We start from the raw sequence: 24,426 nt of genomic DNA, 5'->3' as shown, positions 1-24,426 counted from the left end.
TTATCTCCGACTCTAGATGAGCAGAGAGTGGAAAGTGTGCTTAATAATCCAACCAACAGCAAGCTTCCTGTAATAGCAGTGTTATTATCTTATCCCTAGGTAAGATAATGGGCAGGCCATGCCCTAGAGTTTAATGAGTCCACAGAGCCGAAGTCCTAATATGGGGCAAACAGGAAGGAGGAACAATCAGCCACTGATGTATCCCCTTTAGAGCTTATCAGTCATGCTGTTATGGAAAAACCATGGTGTTTAGACTCAGAGGACCTTGGGTTTGAATCCCACCTGTTTCCCTTAACAGCTGTGCAGTCTTGGACAAATCAGTTCACCTCTCTGTTTTTCAGTTTTCTCACTTTTGAAGCAAAGAAGAAGAATAATATCTAATTCACATGGTTGTTGTGAGCTTAGAATATGGAAATCTGTGGTTCTCAAAGTGTGAGGCCTGTGTCGGCAGCACATTAATCAATATTAATCAATATTACCTGTCACAGGTAGTTGGGACTTGCTTAACAAATGTGGGTTGTAATTTTCCTTATCACCCCTGGGAGCTTCATTAGGTTTACCACACTTTGTTTTCAGTTATTGTTTGTTTCTTGGAAGAGCAAGGTCAGTGACAGATCTGTTTGTTTAACAGGTCATGGTCTCTCTTTTTCTCTCCAACTAAAAAAGCCACATGAATAACAAATTAGAGAAAGCAGTGTTATTAGTTTGCATTTTTGGCTCTGCCATTTTAACTCAACAGAGAGAGTCACGTTCTCTGGCAGCTCCCACCATCCTGGGTATCAGTTGTGTTGCCTCAGAGCCAGGCGGGGCAGCAAGCTTGTGCATGTGAGGGATGTTGTGATTCTTTCCATCTATTCCTTTTTTTTTTTGGTTAAACGTAAGTGAAAATGTGAGCACACACTTGCCTCACCAAAGAGAGCTTCATGTTATGTTATGTGTAAATATTACCACAGTGATTCGTCATCTCATTTCTATACATTAGGTGAAATGGAGCCATATATTCTAGGTCAAGTTAAAAGTCAAAATTTTTTTTCGTGAAGAAATATAAATGCACTACCAAAACCACAAGGGGAATGAGAAAAATGGCCAAACCACAAATCACCTTTAAACTCTGAGGAAAGCCTAGCCTGTAAAAAACTAGTTTAAGGGAAACTTCTTAACGCACCACCTAAGAATATGATGGAAATTTGGAAGGCAAGTGGCCCCAGGATAGAGCAGTGATTTACTAGTAATTTACTAGTAATTCAGGCCAGATTTCCAAGGTCAAATATTTCTATTTCAGTAATTTTCCTGAAGAATGATGTTATGGAACCTCCTCATATTATGCCCCCAGAGCTGTGTATGGGGTCGACAGGAGCTGAGATGGCCCTGTGATTAGGGATCACAACTCATGACCCTGGATTGTGGGACATACTCTGTGTTATGCTCACGGTGACCCTGTGAGCATAATACAGAGAGTGATGTGTATTATTGTCCTCACCGGCCAGAGGCTCTGAGAGTTAAGTGCTTTGTCTAAGATCCTAGCTTGGACGTGGCAGAGCCAGGACTGGAATCCACGTCCTTGCTGACCAGGCTCACTTCCCCATACCGCGCTACTTCTGCTGACTTGGAACATAAGCGGCACCGATAGGCTACCTTGTTCTATGATGTCACCTCGACTGGTCTGTCTGTGTACCAAAGAAAAGGTCATCTTTGAGGTCATTTCCCTGGGTGTAAAATCAGAATCAAAATATGAATATTTTATGCGGCAGAAGTACATTCACAGTGACCTTATTTATGAACAACAACTATAAAATGAGATACATGGGTGAGAAAATGAATCTGCAGGAAGGCAATATTAGAGTGAAAAAAAGCTATGAAAACCTGTGGACCTGGGTTTGAATCTGAAACTTACTACTCATTAAATATGCACTAAATTAAAGTGGCTTAACCTTTACATGTCTCACTTATTATTGTTTCTTACCTGTGCATGTGGGTAATGCTTTTTACTATACAGTATTGTGTGAGGATCCAATGAGATGATATATATCAAAGTACCTGGCACAGTCTCTGTAACAAGGTAGTTGCACAATAAGTGTTTACTACATAAAGGATGAAGCAGGCCACTAATAATTGTTACTGTAAAAGCGCAAATGAATCTGTTCTCTAGCAGGGAGAAAGGGTTGAGGACACCTAAGTTTTGCTTGGGGATGGGTGGGGAGGCATCAAGTTGCTGTTGGGAGGTGGCTGTGAGTGTGAGGAAATTAGATATCTAAAGTGGGTGTTAAACAAAGAGGTTATTGAAAGGGAATCGAGGGAGCTGGGAGGGAGTCAGCAGACAGTCCTCAGGCTAAACCTCTTTCCTATCAGCCTCTCCAGCCCATTTCCTGTCGTCTGTTGACCCACATTTTACACACTCTAATTCCCTGCACACAGCAGTTGGATCATGCCTCTGGGCTGTCATTCATATTCTTCCCCAGAGCAGTGTACCCCTTGGTTTTCATGGGGCTCACTTATCTTCCAGCCTTTGGGATTCAACCCTGGTGTCATCCTTCCAGGAAGCCTTCCTGAAACCTCCGATTTGGACAGAGTGCCCTTTTTAGTGACCTCTGTGCATTCTTTCCTTTATGACTTCATACACTATAAAAATTAATGATTTGTGTATGGGTCGGTCTTCCCCACTCTTCTGTGAGCTTCTCCTAAGGGCAGGGTTTTTGTCTTATTTATCTTTATATTCCTGGAATTCAGCAGTGCTCCCAGTGTAAAGGGATTACTTTAGAACCTCTGGTTGGAATTAAACTGGACTGGACCAAGGTGGGAAACATCAGGATTCCTTGCCTATTTCATGAGGTTGTATATGAGATTAGACAGGAAGAAGAACAAAGGAGGAGGAGGAGGGGAGGGGGGTGGGAGGAGAAGAATTATTATTATACAGGAAAGTAGTGTAAATCTTTATAATTCCCAGTTATAATAAGTAGTAAAAGTGGGTCAGTCAGATTTTTTTTTTCCTTACAAGCAACTTCTATACAGATACTTAAATATTGCCACTCATAGAAAAGATTTCAGGCAGCCCTTAAAGTTCAAGTTTTATCTCACAGGCTTCTGTGTACATTATTCATATACAGCATAAAAATAAGTCATATCAGGCTCAGCTGAAGGTAAGACCATGTCGAGAAAGTACAGTACAGTAAAGAACCAGGGAGAAATCCTCAGGGAAACTCCTTGGAGGAGAGTCGGTCTCCACACTCATTCAATCTCAGTTTTTCTCAGTTCAGGCCACAGTGTCTAAGAGCTGGAATGGGGAACATCTGTTTAATGGCTACCCGCTTGGGCTCTGAAACCAGCCTGCCTTTCTTCTAATCCTGTGTCTTCTACTTACTCTGTATGGACTTGAGCGAGTAAATTCTCCACTGCTTGCCTCAGTTTCCTCATCTATAAAATGAGGATTAAAAGAGTTAATACTTGTAAGGGGTTTAAGCAGTGCCTGGCCCATAGCAAGTGCTCAATAAATATAATTATTCACTATCTTTAGTCCTTTGTTCATTGTCAAATGCCAGGGTATCAGTTGCTCAAACGTCATTATTTGTATATCTATCCATCTGTCCATGCATTCATTTAACAAGTATTTTTGAGTGCTGACTATGTGTCTGGTACTGTGTTGGGTGCCAATGGCACAGAAAATGAGTAAGACATGGCCCTGTGCCTAGTAAGTTCACAGTATTGTGTGTGTGTGTGTGTACACACGCGCGCGTACGTGCGTGGGTAAGGGAGACTTACAGTTAAGCAGGTAATTTTAACAAACTTGATAAGTGCTCTACACGGAGAAGCACATGCTCATTTGGACCATGAAGAGAGGGACCTAATGCAGTTCCAGATGGTCAGGACAGGCTTTCCAGTAGAAGTGATATTGAAGATGGGTATGAGTTGGCCAAGTGAGAGTTGAAGGTGAGTGGGGCAGGTATATTTTATACCAAAGTAGCCACCTTGATAGAGGCCTGAAAGCAAGAAAATTGTGAGTGGGTCAGTATGGAAAGTCAAGCAGGGAGTGACTAGATGCAAGTCTGGCCAGGGAAGGAGTTGTTATACCACCACGGGCCTTTCCTGCCGGGTAATGAGAGTTTGACTGTATCCTGTGTTAGCCAGTAGAGAAGCCCTGAAGACATCTTAGCAGAGATTAAAATGTTTAGATAGTTTCTATCATTTGAACTGGTTCCCTTGGAAAGTTTTGCTAATTCCCAGCATGTAGAATTTACTGCTGCTACTTTTAGGCCCTGCTGTTTCCCTGTAGACTCCTATCACAGCCCTGTAGCCCTTTATTGAACTTACCTGTTTTTAATTCTGTCTCAGGAGACTGAAAGCACCTCAGAGACTATGTTTTATTTATCTCTGTATCCACAGAATCTATAACAGTGCTTGGCACAGAGCAGGCACCTCATGGAGGCTTGATTAAAAAACAGGGTTTGATTTTAGGAAAATGTATTTCTTCTTATATTTCTAGAGCAAAGCGTTATCAGCTAAAATCTGGGCAATCAAGTCAGTGAACTGAGTGGTATTTCTCATGGGGGCAGTGTGATCCCTAAGAGCTGATGCCCACCAGTTCATAATTCATCTATCTCCGAGCACTGCTGTGTGTCCGCACTATGCTTGGCATTGAGGGAGATGTTTTTTAAATTGAAGTATAGTTGATTTACAATATCGTGTTAGTTTCAGGTGTACAGCACAGTGATCCAGTTATATGTGTGTGTGTTCCTTTTCATATCCTTTTCCCTTATAGGTTATTATGAAATATTGAGTAGAGTTACCTGTGCTATACAGTAGGTCCTTGTTGGTTATCTATTTTATATATAGTAGTGTGTATATGTTAATCCAAATACTTTTAAGATCTCATTAGATAGTTGTGAAACTACTGCATACATACACAAAACAACCCTCACATCCCCAGGATGTGTCTGGGAATGCTCAGTTCTCAGTAAATGTTTGTGAATAAATAATAATTGAAGAAGGTGTGAGGAATGTCTGCTAAATGTTCTGAGTCCAATTGAGGGAAAGTCTGTGAGATAGTTTAATCTCATAGGGTTTCATTGAGGAACCTGGGCCTTGGAAGAGAAAAAAGATCTGGAGAGAGAGAAGAAAGAGGCAGAGGATTCTAAAGAGGGAGAAATAGCATGAACATCACTTCATAAAGACTAATCACCACTTAATGAAATCTAAGCAATTGGAAATCATGAAAGCTCTGATAATAGTTGGGTATATTGGAATTCACACAAGAGAGCCAATTCCAGGCAAATTGTAATTTGGACAGTGTATGTGAAAGGACTAGCAGTTGCTTTAGCAAATAGCCTAAGTGGGGCTTCACGACAATGTTAATTAAAGCCAAGTTAATTAGTTAATTAAAACAAAAGTAGCAAATGATAGTTTCTAAAATTAAGGTGGAGACAATGCTAATGTTTCTGCCACCTGACTAGAAACCCTGGGGAGGGTTTTACCTTCTGATAAAATTTATAATTTAGGGCTATAGGCCTCTGTCATTAATTTAGCCATGAAAGGCCCACTGCTTCTCAGAACCTCAGCTCCATGACCCTGGAAATTCTGAATGTTGTAGAGCCAGAACTTTAGACTCATCAAATTCAATGCTTTATTTAGGTCAGAGCTGGTTTTGTGTTCATTTGTCAATTTGCAGCTGAAGTGAAGGCCCTAAACGGAAGCATGGCATTATCTGCCTGACAGTGATTTGATGCTGCACCATGTCGTGCTGGAAGATTAGTGTCTAAAACCAAAATGTTAATCACAGGGACCTCTGTACATTGATGGCATAAATAGTATGTTTCTATATAAAAAAAAAATCTATAGTGACTCACTCCCTTTTAAATAAAAATCTCCCCTTGCTATTTCAGTGAATTGAATGACTGACTCCGGGCACTTTTCTTTTTTGTGCTCTAGGGTGAGCCTATTTAACTTCTCAGAAAACTTCTCAGATCTGTTAGAATTAGACCTATTCTTCCCTTAGATGCTCAGAGAACAAAAGTGATTCTCTCTCCAAGATCGGAGGTGGAATTGGCTCTTTCTAGCCCCCTTCTCACTGAAGATATGAACTATTCTTCAGGCCCCCAGAAACCTTTCTTCTCTTTTGGCTATAATCATGGTTTCCAAAGAGAATCACACTTGTAGTATCAATTCTCCAGAATGTTAAGGGAGTTACTTGAAAAAGTATTGTTGTGTTCAGTAAGCTTGGGGAAAGATGGAAAAGAATTAACACATGAATGATTGGTTTATACACTGCAAGACTTTTCAGTGTTTATCTCCAGTAAAAGAATAGTCAGAGTTTTTTCAAGCTTGTTTGACCAAATAAACTTTTTTTTCAAGGAGCAATTTTGTCAGACTAACTTTCCAAAGAATACATTCTGGGAGATGCTCCACTCCGATGCCAAAAAGCTGAGGCCTGAGTTAAAACTGCTCCATAACTTAACTAGTCATGAGACCATGGACAGGTGTTCTAACCATACTGGACCACAAACCCCTCATTTGAAAAATAGGAATGATTATTGCTTCTACTTTCAGTATTTTGTGACCACTAGACAATTCTGTTAATATTACTACTGCCACTAATACTACTAGGTACTTCACTTTCCATGGTAGACACTATTCACTGGTGTATCCAAAAAGCACTTGACACCTTCCTTTCAGTCTCCATTTCAGAAGATGTAAAAGCTAAATGCATGCTTTCCAATACTCTCTTGCAGCTAGGAGTAGCTATATTGAGACAATTTGGGCCAATAAGACATAAAGGCAATTCGTAGGGGACTCTAAGAAGATTATTGTTTTCCCTCATAAAGGGATACAATGCATGGAGCTCTTGTGCATTCATCAATAAAAGGCCTAGAGAATAGCAGAGATGTTGGCTCTGGCATCACTGAGCCCTGGAGGAACGCCAGGAGCAGGCTATCTGCATATTTCTTGTAACAGGAGGAAAATGAAATGCAGACAAGTCATGTAAATCTCTGAAAAGCAGGTTTACTTGCAGCTGAACACACTTCTAAAGATTTACCTACCATTTATTGAGTGCTTTCTATATGCTGACAGAAAGCATTTAATACATATCAATTCAGTTACTCCTTACAACAGGGGTTATTATCTACCATTTCACAGGTGAGGAAACAGACTGAAGTACCTTGTTCAAATTCATGCAGAGTGTGCACTAACTTTTGGAAATATAGTTACTATAACCTCAGAAGTTATTATTCTCTTTTTCACTCTAAATTAGGCAATTAGTGTCCTCTTTAAAATGGAGCCCTCACTGTCTGCCATGAGACATGGAAGGGACATATATAAGCCTTTTCAGAAGCAGGGCCCAAACCCAATCTGGATTTATAGCAGCCTACTTCACCATACACTAGATGGAAGCGAGCAGAACCAGGCTAGGCTGAGCAGAGCAGCTGCTTCTCCCCAAAGACCTACATCCAAAGATTTAGGTTACGTATTAATGTCACTCTAGATCCCAACAGATAGGCTTATTGGCATATTACAGAATTCAAGCCTGAGAAGCACAACTAATGAAAGTAATTTAGACTAAAATGTGAAAATATTAGGAGCACCCAAGTTCACTTGTTACCCATTAATTAAGCCCCAGTGTGAAAGGCAATGTGATACATACTGGCCTTTATAAAACTATAAACTAAAAGGAGAGATAAATCCATACATAAGCAGTTATATCTACTATGTTCTGAACATCTTGATTTTGGATCACAGAGAAGGAATACTTAGTTTGAGAGCTCATGGGAGGTATAGAGGAATTTCAGTTTGGATCTAACTTTATTTCTTAGAATTATAGCTTCAAAGCAGGGAGCAGCTATGGGATGTATGTGATGCAAGGGTATTATAGCTTTCTCTGGCCTTTCTTCTTCTCTATATCAGAAGCAGGTTCCAGCGTGAATATCCTGGTTAATGGCAAAAAGAAGTCTCTATATAATCAGAGGATAGCCTGTCTCAGCTATAATCACATAGACAGACCAGCATTTGCCAAGACCTTATACAGAAAAGCCAACAATTGCCAAAGGTCCCTCTGTACCTTCTTTCATATTCTAATACCCAGATGTGCTGACTACAGAATCCAGTCATTAAGAACTACATGACCCTAGAGACGTGGATGGATCTAGAGACTGTCATACAGAGTGAAGTAAGTCAGAAAGAGAATAACAAATATCGTATATTAACTCATATATGTGGAACCTAGAAAAATGGTACAGTTGAGCTGGTTTGCAGGGCAGAAATAGAGACACAGATGTAGAGAACAAACGTTTGGACACCAAGGGGGGAAAGTGGCGGCGGGGTGTGTGTGATGAATTGGGAGATTGGGATTGACATGTGTACACTGATATGTATAAAATAGATAACTAATAAGAACCTGCTGAGGAAAAAAAAATAAAAATAAAGCCCTCTGTTTAAGAACTTCCAACAACAACAACAAAAAAAACAACTACATGACCCTTTAGGGAAAACAAGTTAAAATAGGACCCCAAATCCTAAGAATTCCTGTTTCTATTGGCTTTATCAGTGAATTTTGTTGCTTATGCTGCCCTTTTATTTACTAAATTAGAAATGAAAAAGTTGAAAATAGTAATCTAATGTTACTAGAGAATGTTAGAATTATAGCAAAACATGAGATCAGTGGGTGGGAATTTGAGCAGAAACTGATGACCACAGGAGTGCAGGGGATATTTGTAATACAGATCACAGCAGGCTTTGTTTACGGTTTCCTTTGCTGTGCAAAAGCTTGTAAGTTTAATTAGGTCCCATGTGTTTATTTTTGTTTTTATTTTCATTACTCTAGGTGGTGGATTGAAAAATATCTTGCTGTGATTTACGTCAAAGAGTGTTCTGCCTGTATTTTCCTCTAAGACTTTTATAGTGTCCGGTCTTACATTTAGGTCTCTAATCTCTTTTGGGTTTATTTTTGTGTATGGTGTTAGGGAGTGTTCTAATTTCATTCTTTTACATGTAATTGTTCAGTTTTCCCATCACAACTTACTGAAGAGACTGTCTTTTCTCCATTGTATATTCTTGCCTCCTTTGTCATAGATTAGGTGGTGATAGGTGTGTGGGTTTATCTCTAGACTTTCTATACCATTCCATTGATCTCTATCTCTGTTTTTGTGCCAGTGCCATACTGTCTTGATTACTGTAGCTTTGTAGCATAGTCTGAAGTCAGGGAGCCTGATTCCTCCAGCTCTATTCTTCTTTCTCAAGATTGCTTTCACTATTCGGGGTCTTTTGTGTTGCCATACAAAAGACAACCCTCAGAATCAGAGAAAATATTTGCAGACGAAGCAACTGACAAGGGATTAATCTCCCAGATATACAAACAGCTCATGCAGCTCAATATCATAAAAACAAACAACCCAATCAAAAAGTGGGCAGAAGACCTAAATACACATTTCACCAAAGAAGACATACGTATGGCTGACAAACACATGAAAAGATGCTCAACATCACTAATTATTAGAGAAATGAAAATCAAAACTACAGTGAGGTATCACCTCACATCAGTCAGGTTGGCCATTATCAAAAGATCTGCAAACAGTAAATGCTGGGGAGGGTGTGGAGAAAAGGGAACCCTCCTACACTGTTGGTGGGAATGTAAATTGTTATAGCCACAGTGGAGAACAGTATGGAGGTTCCTTAAAAAACTAAAAATAGAGCTACCATATGACCCAGAAATCCCACTCCTAGGCATATATCTGGAGAAAACCATAATTTGAAAGGATGCATGCATGCATGCTGATGTTCATTGCAGCACTATTTATGATAGCTAGGAACATGGAAGCAACCTAAAAATCCATCAGCAGAGGAATGGATAAAGAAGATGTGGTACATATATATACAAGGGAATATTACTCAGACATAAAAAGGAACAAAATAGTGCCATTTGCAGAGACGAAGGTGGACCTAGAGATTGTCATACAGAGTGACGTAAGTCAGAAAGAGGAAAACAAATATCGTGTAATATTGCTTATATGTGGAATCTAGAAAAATGGTGAACTTATTTGCAAAGCAGAAATAGAGTTACCGATTTAGAGAACAAATTTATGGTTACCAAGGTGGGAAGGGGGGTGGTGGGATGAATTGGGAGATTGGGACTGACATATATACACTACTATGTATAAAATGGATAACTAATGAGAACTTACTATATAGCACAGGGAACTCTACTCAATGCTCTGTGGTGATCTAAATGGGAAGGAAATCTATAAAAGAGTGGATATATGTATATGTATAACTGACTCACTTTGCTGTACAGCAGAAAATAACACAACACTGTAAAGCAACTATACTCCACTAAAAATTAATTAAAACAAAAAACACCTGATCGTTGTAGGCTTAATCTTATGAAAGTTAGTAGAACCACTAGGGGGAAGTAGTGTGCACACTTGAAGACAAGCAAAAAGTAGCTACCACATTACTACATTCTCCAGTCCATTCATTCAACAAACATCCCAATGAATGATTATTGAGTGTCTTCTATGTGTCAATCACCCTTCTCAGTACTTCTAGGCCCTGGAGGCACAGTGATGAACAAGGTAGACAAGGCCTCCACTCCCAAGCTTATCCTGCTTAGATTGGGACAAAGGGTATGTTCTACAGTCTGGCTAGAAGCTAGACAATGTAAAAATGGAGATGCTCTAGAAAGCCCAGGCTATACAATCAATGTATGTATAGGTCTGTTCTGCCTTATATGATGCTCTCTTTGTTATGAAGATCATCCTCATTGCATACCCGACACAGAGACATTCAGGTATGGACAAAGACTGACAGCTGTTTACTTAGTTAATAATAATAGCAAACAGTTAAGAAGTACTTACTGTGTGGCATACACTTACATGTATTTACTTATTTAGTCTTACAACCACTGTATGTAATATGTATTTCATTAACTCCATTCATCAGAGGAGGAAATGGAGGCATAGAGACGTTAAGTGATTTGCCTGTGGTTATACAGCTAGTAAGTGATGCTGCCCAGCTAATTGGGATGTTTAATCCCAGTGCTGCCCAGCTCTGCACTCTGCTACCTCCAATAAAGTGTCTGTTGTGTGCTTGGCCTTTGCACACATTATTTCTTTCACTCTTGACAATCCTATGCAGTAGGTGGTATGATCTCAATTTGGCAGATGAAGGAACCAAGGCTCAGAGACAAGAAATGGTAGTGCCAGTGTTCAAACTCAGGACAAGCTGGCTGCAAGGCCAGTGCTCTTCACCATTGCTCCATGTTCTCTCCATGGAGCCTGCCCTGGTGAGTTTTGGGGGTGCTTAGGCACAGTCTCACAATTCCATCCCTCCAGCAACTGGTTTGTTTTATCTATCAGGATGCCCTGGAAGATTTTATTTGAAGAGAGAGTTTAAAGAGAGGCTGATAAAATAAAAGTTTGGAAAAAATAAATTTTCTTGGACAAAATAAAAGGCTTATCTTGCAGAAGTTGCAGAAAAAGAATGTTTTAGAAGTCAGGAAGGCAGATGGAAAATATGCCGGCAGTTAGATATATGGAAGGTCTTCTATGTATAGGCCATGACATACCCAGGATTTATTGAGGAAGTAGAAGGGGTTATTTTCCCCAAGGTTTACAGTTTAGTTGAATACCTTGAACAGTGTATGTGGAAAGAGATGAGAGGCATAGAGCAATCAGAAAAGAATTGAGAGAGACAAGGATACAGTTAATAATGCAAATGAATTGGGCCATGTGGATAAACTCCCAAGTATCCTGTGAGTCCTTTTTAGTCCTCAGCAGACACAGTACCTTTACCATCACCCATAATTCAGGCTTTGAAGAATCAGGGCTGATAGGAAAGTAGGACTTTTCAGGCAGGCTAAATGATGGTATAAGAGAATTGTTCAAGGATTAGTATTTAGCTATTTATCTTCCATTTGAAAAATGCTTATCTTCCACTTATTTGTCTAGATTTTAGAAAAATTCTCAAATCTCTGTGGAGTTTGCAGACTGATGCTCTGACTAGCTCTTTTGATGTGTTTTCTTAAATATTATTCCCAGTAACAATCTATGTAGCCTTTTTAATACCTCCAAATTTGTTCTCAAGCCACTGATAAGATGATTTCATTGCCTTTTGAAGTACCTTAGGGGGCATTTATCACATAAGAAAGTCCTCCACATGGAGGGATATCATTGGCTGTTGGCTTCAGATACTTTTCAGATGGCAATTGGCCGATAACTACTACCTGGGATGCTGGCCTTGGTGGATGGGATGGGACTATGGACAACAGAGAAAGTGGGAAACTGGCTGGTTGTTTAGGAAGGTTATATGCAAAGCCCCTTTGTTGTTTTGCCCCTTTCAGCTACTTAGACTTGTCCCAAAGAGTTCAAGTTGCCCATTAAGAATGAAAGTATAAATTCTACATTTCTTGTGCCTCCGTGGGATGGGCAGTCAAGGGTTCTTCTGGGCTTGAGAGAGGTTCAGGCACATGTAACTGCAGTCAGATGTGTAAGGCTCTTGGCGCTCTGCTCTCAGCATAATCTTTGTTAACACTAATTTTCTCTGTTCTATGCAGGTGAATTAGAATTTAGTCCACGGTGTATCTCTGTCCCCTCAGGACCCGGAGGTCCTTGCCTTGCCTCAGTGATTTAGCTGTGCTCTCCCTGTCCTTCTGACCTCACTTCCCTTTTGTTGTAAGTCTTTGCATTTTTTTCTCTATCTCAACTTTTATGTTTCTGGCCTTAGCTTAAGTCACTAGGCCCATACCTAATTAACTCCATAAAAACCATTCAGTGCAAACGTTCAAAGCCCTTTCCCAGCACCCTGCCTCCCCTAGTTTCAGTTATTCAGGTATTTCACATCTAAAAGGCCTGGGAAACAAATGCCACTGCTTCCGCCCTAGGGGCCAGTGCTCTACAGCACCTGCAAAACTTTTACCTTAGGGTTTCCCCAGAGGAGCCCCTCCTCTTCCACAGGTTGACCAGGCTGCTGGATCTGCTGGCTGCCGAGGAGGACTTGCCATCCCCCACGTGCATGCGCACCACCGTGGACGTGGTGAAGGCGCTGCGCACGTTTCTCTCTGGTTTGGCCAGGATGATGTATACCTTCGGCACAAACATGCAGCCGAGTGCCACTGTGGCGCTGAGGCTGACTGAGAAACACATGGTGATGATTTTGTAGTTGCTGCCAAAGTAGATGGGCACAAAGGCCAGCCATATAATGCAGGTGGTGTACATTGTGAAGGCGATATACTTGGCCTCATTGAAGTTGGCTGGAACATTTCTGGTCTTGAAAGCATAGAAGGTACAGCTCAAAATCAGCAATCCATTGTATCCAAGAGGAGTGACAACTCCTAGGTTGGTGGTGTTACAAATCAGGTAGACTTCTCGAATGCTTGGGTAGTCGTGCATTATGTCGGGAGGCTCCATTATAAAGAGGGCGATGATGATGCCCAGCTGGATGCATATGAGAATGAAAGCAATCACTAGCTGGGCACAGGCACTCATGAATCTGGGCTTTTTGGTACAGATCTTCTTCTTGCTGCCAGCCAGGATCCTTGCAATACGATTGGTCTTGGTTACAAGGGCTGAATAGCTCATGGCTGGGGAGAGACCGATGCCTATTCTTTGAAGGTAGCAGTAAATCTGTTTGGGCTTTGCAATGAGGCAGAAGGTACATAAGTAGCCCAGGCAGATGCCAGCAAGGATAATGTAGCAGAGTTCCCTGCTGGAGGACTTGACTACTGGTGTATCACGGTAAATGATGAAGACCGCGGTGACAAACAGGGTGGCTAGCAGGCCGAGGCAGGCAAACACCACAGCTGCAATGGGCTCAGGGTCACCCCAGCGAAGATACTGTACTGGGATCAAATCACAACCTGCAGAGACACAGACACATATTGAAAAAGAAGGAAGAAATATTGACTTGGGTCACTTGTGCCTAAGTTGTAAGCAGGTGCCTATGATCCTTAGAGTTTGTCTCCAGTCTACCTGTCTAATCTCAGTATCCCCTACTACTCCTTTCTTCATATATTCAGTCATAAAATATTTATCTTTAGATTATCAAATACATACTCTGTGACAGGAGCTGTTCTAGGTCCTGAAAACAAAAGGATGAAGAACATATTCCCTGCCCTCCAAAAAAAAAAATTGGTGGGGGTAAGGGGGACTTTTATAGCATTACTTACAGGTGGGATAAGGACCATGAAGAAGTAGAGCATGGACCTTGGCTCAGTCTGTGGGAGCGGGAAAATCTCCTTCAACAGGAATTAGCAAATTCAAGTGTTGTGGTTTGGCTGAATTTGTGGATTTGGTAGGTTTGGCAAATAGAAGTTAATTGTAAGGAAAGAGCTAGGGGGCATGGGAGGCATGAAAGGAGGTTCCATACAGTAATGTGATGAGTGGCCTAAGGTTAAGTCTGGAACGTAGGCAGGAGGGGATCTTGCAGGGCAGAGGGTCTTAGATCAATGGGAAGTCATTGGAGGGACCTATGTAGAGTAAGAGGAATCACATGGTCAGATTTGGGTGCGTGTGTTTTAAACATTATTTTGGTTGCTGTGTGGATTTTGGATGAGGTAAAGGTGTCGAGAGATTTGAGAAATATTGGAAGCAATGTAGGCTGTTTAAATGCATGTGGGGATACGTGAAAGACAAAGGCATCAAGGATGACCAGCATTGGTCCTTGAATCCACGGCAAAAAAACATGACAATTTGGCGTCATTTGGGTTATGTGCCTGCCTTTTACATTTCTTTAGGGCAGTGATTCTCAAACTTGGCTACACACTGGAATCACTTAGATATTTTTAAAAAAGTACTGCGGCCTGGGTTTCAGTGCCAGAGTTTCTGATTTCATTGGCCTGGGTATCAGGATTTTTAAAAGGCACTCTAAGTGCTTCTAAACTTGCAGCCAGAGTTGAGAACCATTGCTCTCAAAGGATCATTCTTGTCAATTAGATTTTTAAAATAGAATTGAGATAGCTTTATTGAGTGGGTAGGAGAGGAGTTAGTAATCTGGAGCATTGGACACTTCAGCAATGTGGCAGAGATTATTAACTGCCTGCAAATATCCATTCTCCCCTTTATCCTCAGCAGCAGATCTCCGTTTCATTTGGGGTGGTAAAGGATGCAGCTAAAATGCTACACTTGCCAGCAACCTTTGCAGTCAGGTGTGCCATGTGATAGGTTTTAGCCAGAAAGATGTAAGCAGAGAACTCCTTCAAGGAAAATGACTCATCTTGGAAAGTACCTTTTTTGCCCTTTCTGGCTTTCTCCTTCTGTCGACTGGACTATACACATGATGGCTAGAGCTTCAGCAGTTATCTTGGACTATAAGGGAACATTAAGGTCAGAAAACATGTTCTGGGATTTGGAAGAGAAAAATGTAGGGAGCCTGAGTCCCTGTTAACTGTGGAATCACTGACTAGCTCTGGAATGTGTATATCATATTTACCTTGTTTAAACAACTTTTATTTCCCTTATATATGCAGCCAAACCAAATCCTAATTGATATAGCTGTAACTTCCTGTATCTCCTGGTCAAGGGTATTGTAGTAAGTGGCTTTGCATATCAATGGCTACCAGGAGGTAAGGGAGACAACAATAACAGTATGTAATGATGGCATAGGGGAGCAGAATTTGCCATCCCCAAGTATGTCTCTTTGAGATATTAATTACCTTCAGCTGGTTATTTTCTAAGAAACGGCAGACGGGGGGAAAAAACTGAAAACCCCACTAGGAGAGACACCCTTTTGTAAGAAACATTTGCATTCATAAGGGAAATCTCCATTTGGAAGGGTAGCACCCTCACTGTACAGAAGAGGCGGCTGACCAAATCTCTAGAAATTCTTATCAGCGGAGAAGGCAAAGACTTGAATCTGCATAAAAACCTTTACCCTTACTGTGCTTTTCCTCCCCTCGCTGACTATCCCCACCCTCAATATCCTCTATTGTCTTTAGCTGAGGATGGTACTTAAGATGAGGGCTTTGGCCATTTTGGTGAGTTACTCATTTTTCCTGAGTCTCTCCCATGTCTACAGGTTGTTAAACTCTTTGATTTATCTTCTTAATGTCTCATGTCAATTTAATTCTCTTGATGTCAGCCAGAAGAACCTAGAAGGGTAGAGGGAAATTTCTTCCTCCCTGACAATGACAAAGAAGCATGGGGTTCTTTCAGAATATGTCTAAGGCAGCTCTCTTGTAGAAAGAAACGAAAACATTCTTTCTTCTCTCTCTTATTTCTGCCTTGCCAGTCTTTTTCTTCAAGATCTTAGGTTTCAAATAGTACTATTAGCTTATAGTAAGATGCAATATGGGTTTGATAGGATTTGTGAGTTAGCCTAGGATCCTCAGCACACTTTACAAAATAGTTTCTGTGGGAAATGTATGCTTAGTTTAAAAACCTGTGCTTTTAACTTTAAAAAATGTGTATGTGGATAGCCCAGACTAAATATGAGTTATTTTATATGGTGTATAGGATTATAAATAAACGCATATCTCATTGCTAATGAATATACCTGTATCTATATTTTCAGGTACCTGTGTTCACATATGCTGCTTATTATGTAGGATATCAACTTCTGGGACTTCAGTATACCATAGGGTTTAGGTTCATATTTACAAATTTGTTCTTCATAGAGACTATTTTACAACAAGAAAATAGGGACTAATCATTCCTATCTTTATTCTTCCATAACAGCTTATTTATAACACTGATATGACAATGAAATTCATTATCTACTGTAGTTAATTCTGTAGGGGTCTGTTTCCCCTGCTAGGTCATGAGCTACTAAATGTCCATAGTAATTTACTGATACAGGAAAGATGTTATGTGGTACATGAAGCAGGAATCCTTTCAACAGCTAAAGAGAATCACCTGAAAAAATAAATATTTAAGGGCTTTCACTTTACTCCTTTTTTTCCCCCTGTTGTTCTGCTAAATCTTAACTGCTTTTGTCTAAACGTCATTAGCACCCTAATTACTGAATGTTTTCTCTATGATAACATTCACCACTGTTTTTATGTCAAATCTATTCTTGAACTCTTCATATGCAACCTGTTAACATCACGTGTGAAACTTAAGAAATCTCCATTAGGGCTTCCCTGGTGGCGCAGTGGTTGAGAGTCCGCCTGCCCATGCAGGGGACATGGGTTCGTGCCCCGGTCCGGGAAGATCCCACATGCCTCAGAGCAGCTGGGCCCGTGAGCCATGGCTGCTGAGCCTGCGCGTCTGGAGCCTGTGCTCCGCAACGGAAGAGGCCACAACAGTGAGAGGCCCGCGTACTGCAAAAAAAAAAAAAAAAAAAAAAAAAAAAAAAAAAAAAAAGAAATCTCCATTAGATATATGTGTTGGAAGAAATGTGTATAAGGGATGCCTCTAATGTGTTGTGATTATTTTCTCAAAGTTGTCAGAATTTATATATTCAAATGAATGTTTTTTCATTTAACGTGAACCACTGCAAAGACTTTAATGATGCTGCCATTGCACAAAATACCTTTGAAACTATTCTCTTGGAATAGAAAATATTGGATTCTGATTATAGTGTTATAATCATTGAATCTTATGAATTGGATAAGATCTTAGAGTTTCCAAGAACGGATGTGCATCACAATCACTTGGAGAGTCTACAAAAATACAATTCAGGAGTCTAAACTCAGGAGATTTCAAATCAGTACATTTGGGGTGGGACAAAAGAATTTTGTTTTGAATCAGCAAGCTCAGTGACTATACAACTGGTCCTTGGTTGGCAGCCCAACCTTAGAGATTATCAGGCTGACTTCTCATCCAGTGTGTGAATGTCTTATATGATAATTACTAGATGCAATCACCCTAACCCTACCTAAGGCTTTCCATGAGCTATGTTGTCTCAAGGCCAGGATTAATAGTGGGGGAAGATAGACTGGAAAGACAGGAGGTCTGGATGGCAGGTAGAGACTGGAAGTGAATAAAATGGTTAGAAGGCTATCACAATAGGACAGGCAAGGGATGTTAGGGCAATAATTAAAAGCCACTGTCCTGAGAACATTCAGCTGGTAAAGACATTTCAGAGCTAGGACTGAAAGAAATGATGAGGTAGACAGACAGTAGAGTCAGGAGAGAGGCTTCTAACCAAGCTGATGGCAGTGCTGTTAACTAAGATGCAGGGTGTTGGAAGAAAAGCGTCACATTTTATAGGAATGATATCTAGTTCCAGTTTGGACATGTTGTGTTTGAAATGTTTATGACGAGTAGAGCAGATGGGAGCAGAAGCTTAGAAGAGATATCAGGGTAGAAGTTATAGCTTTAGGAATCATCTGTTTGTAGGTGGAAATAAGAGACATGGACGTAAATGTAATCAATAAGGAAATTCACGGATATAGATGAGAGCAGAGTCTGGAAGTCTGGTATGACACCGAACTTAAGGAAGGGCAGGGGAAGAGGATATGTCAGGGAAGATATAAGCTAGATCAGCTAGAAGGGAGGAAGTGTGTCAGAAGGCAGAGGAAAGTGGTTACTTGGATGGTCCACCGTATCCTCCTCTAACAATGTCACTTCAGTTTTTCTTTCTTTCTTTCTTTCTTTCTTCCTTCCTTCCTTCCTTCCTCCCTCCCTCCCTCTCTCTCTCTTTCTTTCTCTCTCTCTTTCTACCTTTGTTTCTTTCTTTCTTTCCTTTCTTTCTTCCTCCCTCCCTCCCTTCTTTCTTTCTTTTTCTTTCTTTCTTTCTTTCCTTCTTTCTTTCTTTCTTTCTTTCTTCCTCCCTTCCTTCCTCCCTCCCTCCCTCCCTCCCTCCCTTCCTTCCTTCCTTCCTTCCTTCCTTCCTTCCTTCCTTCCTTCCTTCCTTCCTTTCTTTCTTCCTTCCTTTCTTTCTTTCTTTCTTTCTTTCTTTCTTTCTTTCTTTCTTTCTCTCTCTCTCTCTCTCTCTCTCTCTCTCTCTCTCTTTCTTTCTTTCTTTCTTTCTTTCTTTCAAAAATCCTTACCCAAAGAGCTTTCACAAAGCTTTGAGCTTCAGTTTTCCAGATATCTCTCCTTGTGGCATATCACTCTCTTATATTTGCCCCCTTTACTACTTTTAGTTCTGTTTCCTCTGAACAGGGGGTGGTATCATGAACAAGTTCTATCAAATCACAGAATATTGAGACACTGCTAACCTTATTATGATATGTTTAGATTCTCATTAATTACTACGCCTACCTTGCATTGGTTTACAAACATCTGAATACACTGTTATTCTTCCTAAATCTCTTCCTTATTTTCTTCTGTGAATTAGGGCCTTTTCTGCATTAATGGTTTTCTTTTTTATCCCTGTTTCATTCTTAGTGTAATGGTAAGTACTCAGTATTGGAAGTACTCAGTGTACTGGTAAGTTATCACTGGAAGGGTATGTAGAAGTTAATTAAGAATCTGTAGAATATATATTTTATAGTTTTACTATAATCAGTTTAGTATATGCTTTTTATATTTTAGATTAAAGGATCTTGATCATATTGGTGAAGTTCCCTCCTAACAAGCATATTAGAGTTTCTTAGAAGATGCACAATATTATTACATTCCTTTCTAGAAATGCATATGAGGCATAAATTATAAAATCAAGAGCTGTTTTCTGATGACATCTGTTTAGGTGGCTACCGCTTCTCACTTTCCTCCCCTTTCATGCTTGATCCGTATTCTGTGATTCTCCAGTATAATACATCCTTTCATAGCTTGAGGTGACATATATTGAAAACAACAGTTTTTTTCTTTTCCATTATAGTTTATTACAAGGTATTGAATATAGTTCCCTGTGCTATATGTAGGACCTTCTTGTTTATCTATTTCATATATAGTAGTTTGTATCTGCTAATCCCAAACTCCTAATTTATCCCTCCCCCACCCCCTTCCCTCTTTGGTAGCTATAAGTTTGTCTGCGAGTCTGTTTCTGTTTTGTAAATAAGTTCATTTGTATCATTTTTTAGATTCCATATAAGTGATGTCGTATGATATTTGTTTTTCTCTGTTTGACTTACTTCACTTAGTATGATAATCTCTAGGTCCATTAGTGTTGCTGCAAATGGCATTACTTTATTCTTTTTAATGGCTGAGTAATATTACATTACACACACACACATATGTGTGTATATATATATCACATCTTCTTTTATCTATTCATCTGTCGATAGACATCTAGGTTACTTCCATGTCTTGGCTATTGTAAATAGTGCTGCTGTGAACACTAGGTTGCATGTACCTTTTTGAAGTAGAGTTTTCTCTGGATGTATGCCCAGGAATGGGATTGCTGCATCATATGGTAGCTCTATTTTTAGTTTTTTAAGGAACCTCCATATTGTTCTCCATAGTGGCTGCACCAGTTTACATTCTCACCAACAGTGTAGGAGGGTTCCCTTTTCTCTGCATCCTCTCCAGCAGTAAATACAACAATTTTTTTAAAGGGAAGGAGAGCTGCCAAAACTGTATTATCCACATTATCCTATGATTCCACTACTGTGCTTCCTATACATCTAATGGGAGATGGATGGCTCACTGATTTCCTGGACACCTAAAAATGATATGACTGCTTAGCAATAACTGGTACTCATGCTTACTGTTTGGGTATTAGCCTTGCAGGAGTCATATTCCTGTAGTTAATAGTTCCTAGACTGTTGCATTCTCAAACCCTCTTCCAAGTGTCTGTTCAGGCAGAAGGAATGAGGAGCCAAAGATCCTGGGACAGTTGCCTGATGTTCTGTAAGTTGACTAGGCAGGAACTCCTTAACAAGCTCCATATTTCCTGTATAATTTTGGAGGAAAGGAAGTTGCTGCTGAGAATCTTTGAGAGTCGGATGTATGTGTTGTCTGCTGCCAGTCAGGCCATTTCAGGTATACGAAACTCATTCGGGGCTGTTGTGGAACTCTCCTCTCATACGTGAACAATAGATCTGCCCAGAGTACAGGGTGTTGACTGGGGACTAACAACATCACGCCTGCTGGCAATCTGTTCCATCAATAGACCATTTGTCTGCCTTTCCTCCCTTCTTTACGTGTCTGGATTTGGATCTCTGGGGTGTTGGTTTGAGATAGCAGAGTGATGCAGACTCAGAATTCTTTCTGCCTTGTTCATAACCCTGCTCATTTAATATTTTCTCTTCACTTAGCCTAAGCTAAAGTTTTTCATTACTTCCATATTTCAGAAGAACTGGAAGTGATGTGTGTGTGTGCGTGTTATATTTAGGTACCTTATTTTTCTTTGTAGCACTTACTATAATTTTAATCTATTTTGTGTGTGTATGTGTGTATGTGTGAGAGAGAGAGAGAGAGAGAGAGAGAGAGAGAGAGAGAGAGAGGTTTAGAGAGACGTCATATTGTTTAGGTCTATCCTCCCTACTTCACTAAAGCACCCTGATGTCAGAGACTTTGCCTCTTTTGCTCACGAATGGAACCATGGTACTGAGCACGGTGCCTCACTCATATGGTTAGCACAGCAATTTACAAATTAATATGTCTACTGTATAATCAAATTCTCATTCTGGTGTATGGATCAAGTCATTCTCAGCAAACCTTTTTGTGGCCTTTAGGAAGTCCAAGTTGCAGAACTGTTATGTACTGTTATAGATAGAAATCTAAATTCAGTGCGTTACACCTGAATTTTAGAGTCAGGATTCTGAACCAGAGAGGGCAAAACTAAGTAAGCACCTCAAAGTCTTCCTTCTGCTTAGGGGTGTGACATGTCTCACATTAGAAATATTCCTGGTACTAATTTGGCAGTGATCTGTGTTTGTGATTGAGTGATTAATCTAATTTTGAGTAATTCACTGGATCTGGGAATTATGAGTAGAAGAAAGAGGGAGGCAGTAACAGAGGTCATTCTTTAACAAATGTCATTTAATATAAAGTTCAGATACACTGTTCCCAAAAAGGCTTCAGTAGTTGTGGCACGCGGGCTCAGTTGCTCCGCAGCATATGGGACCTTCCTGGACCAGGCCTCGAACCCATGTCCCTTGCATTGGCAGGCGGATTCTTAACCACTGCACCACCAGGGAAGCCTTTGTCCTTTGGTGTCCTTTGGTGGGTACCCTCTAGGAACCAGTGGGCGGCTCTCACTCCAGTCGGCAGCACTAACTGGAAACCCCCAAAAGAGTTAGCGGCGAGGTCACTGTGAACCCCACCCATGACCTGCCAACAGTGTTGATCCAACTGGAGCTTTCTCCTTTCTGTGGCCCCCACCACTCAGCACTTACCCAGGACTTCTCACCACTTTTCTCGGACCCCTTCTCCCCAGCAGGGCCTCAGAAGGCCTGTCGCCTCCCTGCCCTGTCTCCTGGGCCACGGCGACTCTTTTCTTGGTGTGTCTTTTGCTAAAGATGCCCTTTTTGTATAAATAAAAGATAATTTGGAGTTGTTCTCTCAAAAAAAAAAAGGCATTCCCAAAAAGGCATTTTCTAGAGTTGACTGATTTTACCATTACCTTAGCATGAAATAAAACATAACCATGATTCCTCCCTCAAATGAAAATTTAGTCTCTATCCAAAATGTTTGGTAGGTTTTATGGAAACTGCCTCAATGGGAAGCCACTTTATTCCTGTTTATGCCAGCATTAAAAAGAAGGGCAGAAACTAACATTTATTGAATGCCTACTAAATGTCAGGTGTTATCCTAGATATTTTAGGTAATCTTCATAATAAACAAGTGAGGTAGGTATTATTAACTCTGTTTTACAGAGGAAGGATATGAGGTTTAATCTGACGTGTTGGGGCTGAGATAAAAACCCTGTGAACATTTTGATTGATTGATTAACTGATTGACTCATGTTACATCAGGAGAGACAAACTGATCAAAGTGTTCCTTTCAAAGGGGCCCTGAGGTTACTTAGTAGGAAGGAGAATCATGAATAATTGGCAATGTCTGCCATGTGCAAGGAGGGGGCTAGTGGTGGCATAAGTATTTGATATTTGACATAAATATTTGATGTAGATCCATTCTCCCTTCTGAGAAATCTCATTGGTTCAAATTCTTCAGCAAGGTTCTCATCCTGGCTTATATGTCCTGAGGGTTGCTAGCCAGACACTGATTGGTAAATTTTTACTTTTGTGTCCCTAAAGTTTTCTAGTGTGGACATTTTTTTCTGAATGGGCACCAAGTACCCACAGCACACGAGAACAAGGATTGATTGTAGGACATTCCTAACATTGCCACATAGAGGACTCACAGCCACCCATTTATCATTGGACCCAGCCTATTTCATGCCCTTCAAGGTTTATTGCATATTTTTTTGTTTTAGATTCCCTTGATAAAATTCCCTCAGAGAGCTGACAACGCAGGGCTATAGTTTTTACGTAGCTTTTATATTTTTTTATTGGTTACATTTTATAGGGGAATTTGAAATTGTATGCAAAGATTAATTTCATAATTAGGCATAAAGAATGATTTAATAGTTCTGCAGAGTGCTGAGGGGAAGGATTATCACAGATGCACATTTGTAGGGACCAGCTTTGGAAAAAGTATGACTTCCGGTCATACTGCAGATGAATAAGAGAGGAAGAACACAGCACATGAATTTAAATAATAAAATGTGCTGACTGGAATACTTTGCTCCATTTTTACCTTTCCCCTCTCCCCTCACTATCCAACTCATTCCTCTTTCATTTTCCAGCTGTTCTTTGAGGATGGCTTTTCTGATTCCTGGAGTGATAGGTTCCTCCCATGTGGTCAAGCAGTTCCCTGTGCTGGTGTCTATCACAGCTCTTGCACAACATTTTTTTTGCACATAATAGCACAACTGTTATGCTCATAGTGAGTTTGCTTGTCTGTTTCATGTAGTAGACAGCAAATTGAGAGCAGGGGACTGTTTGCCTTTTGCTCTGCTGTGCCAAGCCAGTAGCCAGTACACAACACGAGTTAAACAGGTTGAATGAATGAATGATTACGTTAATGGAGGAGAGAACAATTGGATCAGGAGACATGCATTTCATTTTCAGCTTGCACACAAATATTTCTGGTGAATACGAGACGCTTCCTCTATTTATTTGTGTCTCCATTTGTTTTTACTTTTTTTGGAATTTATTTAGTAACAATGAGCACTCAGAGATATTTTCATTGGATGGGGATCCTTGCATCTGAGTCTTTTTCAATTTTTATGAGAGAGGGCACATTTTACAACCAAGTAGCTTCTTCAGCCTGCTTTCTGACCATGGATGACTGGATTACCAAGGATCTCTTTATATTTGAACTGTCTGTCCTTGCATGTTTTAGTTGTGTCTCCATTTTTCTATACATAAAATGGAAATACAGAACTCCCTTCCCTATAATGAGGGTTTTAATCTGGAGAAACCCTTGTAGAAGAATTTGCGTATGAGAAATTAAAGACCGATTACTTGAAAAATAGCAGTGAAGCAATTTCTCAGGACTGAGAAAGTAAAATGCTTAAAACTATTTTTGTACTTTACTAGAATAAAACATTAAAGTCATCACTTTAAAACCAATAGAGGATCAAGGGAATTTCACACACATGATGTGAGCTATAATG

At 40.3% G+C, this 24,426-nt stretch overlaps 1 protein-coding gene and 1 long non-coding RNA gene across 4 annotated transcripts in view; one reads left to right on the top strand and one right to left on the bottom strand.

Moving 5' to 3' along the window:
- Positions 1 to 24,426, bottom strand: part of GRM5 (glutamate metabotropic receptor 5) — a gene marked incomplete at its 5' end in the record, with an annotated part of 526,560 nt that overhangs the window by 43,554 nt on the left and 458,580 nt on the right. For both annotated transcript variants that reach the window (XM_082628467.1, XM_082628466.1), the window contains one exon: positions 12,895 to 13,834. In XM_082628467.1, coding sequence (XP_082484593.1) covers positions 12,895 to 13,834 — 940 coding nt within the window. The remainder of the gene's footprint in view (positions 1 to 12,894; positions 13,835 to 24,426) is intronic.
- The window catches only part of LOC309808321, a 141,104-nt gene that overhangs the window by 42,657 nt on the left and 74,021 nt on the right, over positions 1 to 24,426 (top strand). The gene's annotated exons all lie outside the window — the stretch shown is intronic.

This window comes from Mesoplodon mirus (assembly GCF_964341445.2).
Source record: "Mesoplodon mirus genome assembly, chromosome: 7".
Lineage (NCBI taxonomy): Eukaryota > Metazoa > Chordata > Mammalia > Artiodactyla > Ziphiidae > Mesoplodon > Mesoplodon mirus.
This window is presented reverse-complemented; position numbering and strand designations above follow the sequence as displayed.